Below are 1,904 nucleotides of genomic sequence, written 5' to 3'. Positions count from 1 at the left end.
CATGAATGTGAAACATTATAAACAGTATAATCAATTATTACATATGTTTTATAATAAATAATTATAATAAGATAAATAATGCCTTCCTTCTGTAGAATGTGTTATTCTTTTGTGTGTTCCTCCAAGGAAATCCTGTATGGATGCTATTACTCTCTTCATTGTACAGATGGGGACTTTTAAGAGAATCTAGCTTAAATTGTTACTTTTACAACTATTTTCTGTTAGCCTCCCAGAAAAACTTCCTGTCCCACAGTTTCTTCATTGCATTCTTTACTTCTGCATTTCTCAGTGAATAAATCAGGGGATTTAACATGGGGGTGATAATTGTGTAAAATACAGCCACCATCTTATCTTCTCTAAAGGTAGTACGAGGGCGCATATACATGAAAGTACAGGGACCAAAGAAGATGATGACCACAGCGACGTGGGAGCCGCAGGTGGAGAGAGCTTTGCGCCTGCCTTCTGCTGTCTGCTTTCTCAGGGACACCAGGATGATGGTGTAGGAGATCAGCAGGATAACAAAGCTCCCCAGGGCGATGGTACCACTGTTGGCTGTCACAACCGCACCCACAAGGTATGTGTCTGTGCAGGCAAGTTTCAGCACAGGGTGCACGTCACAAAAGTAGTGATCAATCTCTCTGGGCCCACAGAAGGGCAGCTGGACTACCAGAGCCACCTGGACAGCAGAGTGTAGGAACCCACCTGCCCAGATCCCCAGCAACATCTTAGTGCATCTGTCACGGTCCATGATGGCCGTGTAGTGCAGGGGTTTACAGATAGCCACATAACGATCATAGGCCATTACAGTGAGGATGAAGATCTCAGTGCAACCTAAGAAATGGACCCCAAAGAGTTGCAACATGCACCCCACATAGGAGATAGTTTTCCTCTTGGCTAATAGGTCAACAATCATCTTAGGAGCTGTAACTGAAGAGTAACAAATATCCACAAAAGACAAGTAGCTGAGAAAGAAATACATCGGAGACTTGTGAAGGTTACCTACATACACTGTCAGAATGATGAGGAGGTTTCCCAGGAGAATGACTGTGTAGAAGAAAGAAAACAACACAAAACAAACTTCTTCAGCCACTGGGTTCTGAGAAAGACCCAAGAAAATGAATTCAGTTACGTTGTTTATTTTTTCCATAGAATTAGCAGCCCAATGTTCCAGGAGACGATTTGATAATCTGAAAGAAAAGCATACAAAGACCAACAACATTTATTTCTAACTCAAAACACTTGCATGCCCACAATAGCTGAAAATGGAAACTGGGTGCTTACAGACGCTTGGCATGCATACGTGAAGATATTGACCTGTGCATGTCCCCTCATCCTCTCAGCGTCATAGTCCATTTGTTCACATGAGATGAGGAAACAAAGACCAGACAGAGAAAGCAAACTCTGTATGTCACACGTTAAGCGGGAGTCCCGCTTCCCTCACCTTTTACTGAGGTTTCCTCTTCTGTTTCTTCTAAAAATTTACTAGTTCTTGTTCTGTTTAAGGCATTGTGCCCAATAGTTCTGTGTTTGGGAACATGATAACAATTAATTATCTTTTAGGAAAATTTTGTCTTATCATTGACACAGAAGTGTATATGTGCCCACATTTTCTCTTCTGAATATTCCGAGTGGGCAAGCTCTTAGTCAGTCAGGAGGTGGTGTCATGTGGTAGTGAGAGGACCAGATTTACACAAATCTTATTCTCTGATAATGGTGCTGGATAAAGAGATAAGAAAAAACATAAACCTAAGAGAAACTGCTGGGGACACATTAGGACCTGTTAGATCAGAATGGATGTGAAATGAAATCTCTGTTACTCTCTCCACATTCAAAGTAAGTGTTGAGTGAAAACCAAGAAATACTTTTATTAGTATTTTAAACACTTGGTTGTTAACTTAAAAAAG

At 41.1% G+C, this 1,904-nt stretch overlaps 1 protein-coding gene across 1 annotated transcript; it reads right to left on the bottom strand.

Moving 5' to 3' along the window:
• Positions 1–211: 211 nt before the first annotated feature.
• Positions 212–1,147, bottom strand: LOC140850181 (olfactory receptor 4S2-like). The gene has a single exon (XM_073239952.1). The coding sequence runs from the start codon at positions 1,145–1,147 to the stop codon at positions 212–214; it is 936 nt and encodes a 311-aa protein (XP_073096053.1).
• Between the last annotated feature and the right edge of the window lie 757 nt (positions 1,148–1,904).

This window comes from Manis javanica, chromosome 6 (genome assembly GCF_040802235.1).
Source record: "Manis javanica isolate MJ-LG chromosome 6, MJ_LKY, whole genome shotgun sequence".
Taxonomy (NCBI): Eukaryota; Metazoa; Chordata; class Mammalia; order Pholidota; family Manidae; genus Manis; species Manis javanica.
This window is presented reverse-complemented; position numbering and strand designations above follow the sequence as displayed.

Excerpts from the sequence above, each read along its gene's own strand:
- LOC140850181 (XM_073239952.1), bottom strand. The coding sequence starts at position 1,147 with ATGGAAAAAATAAACAACGTAACTGAATTCATTTTCTTGGGTCTTTCT.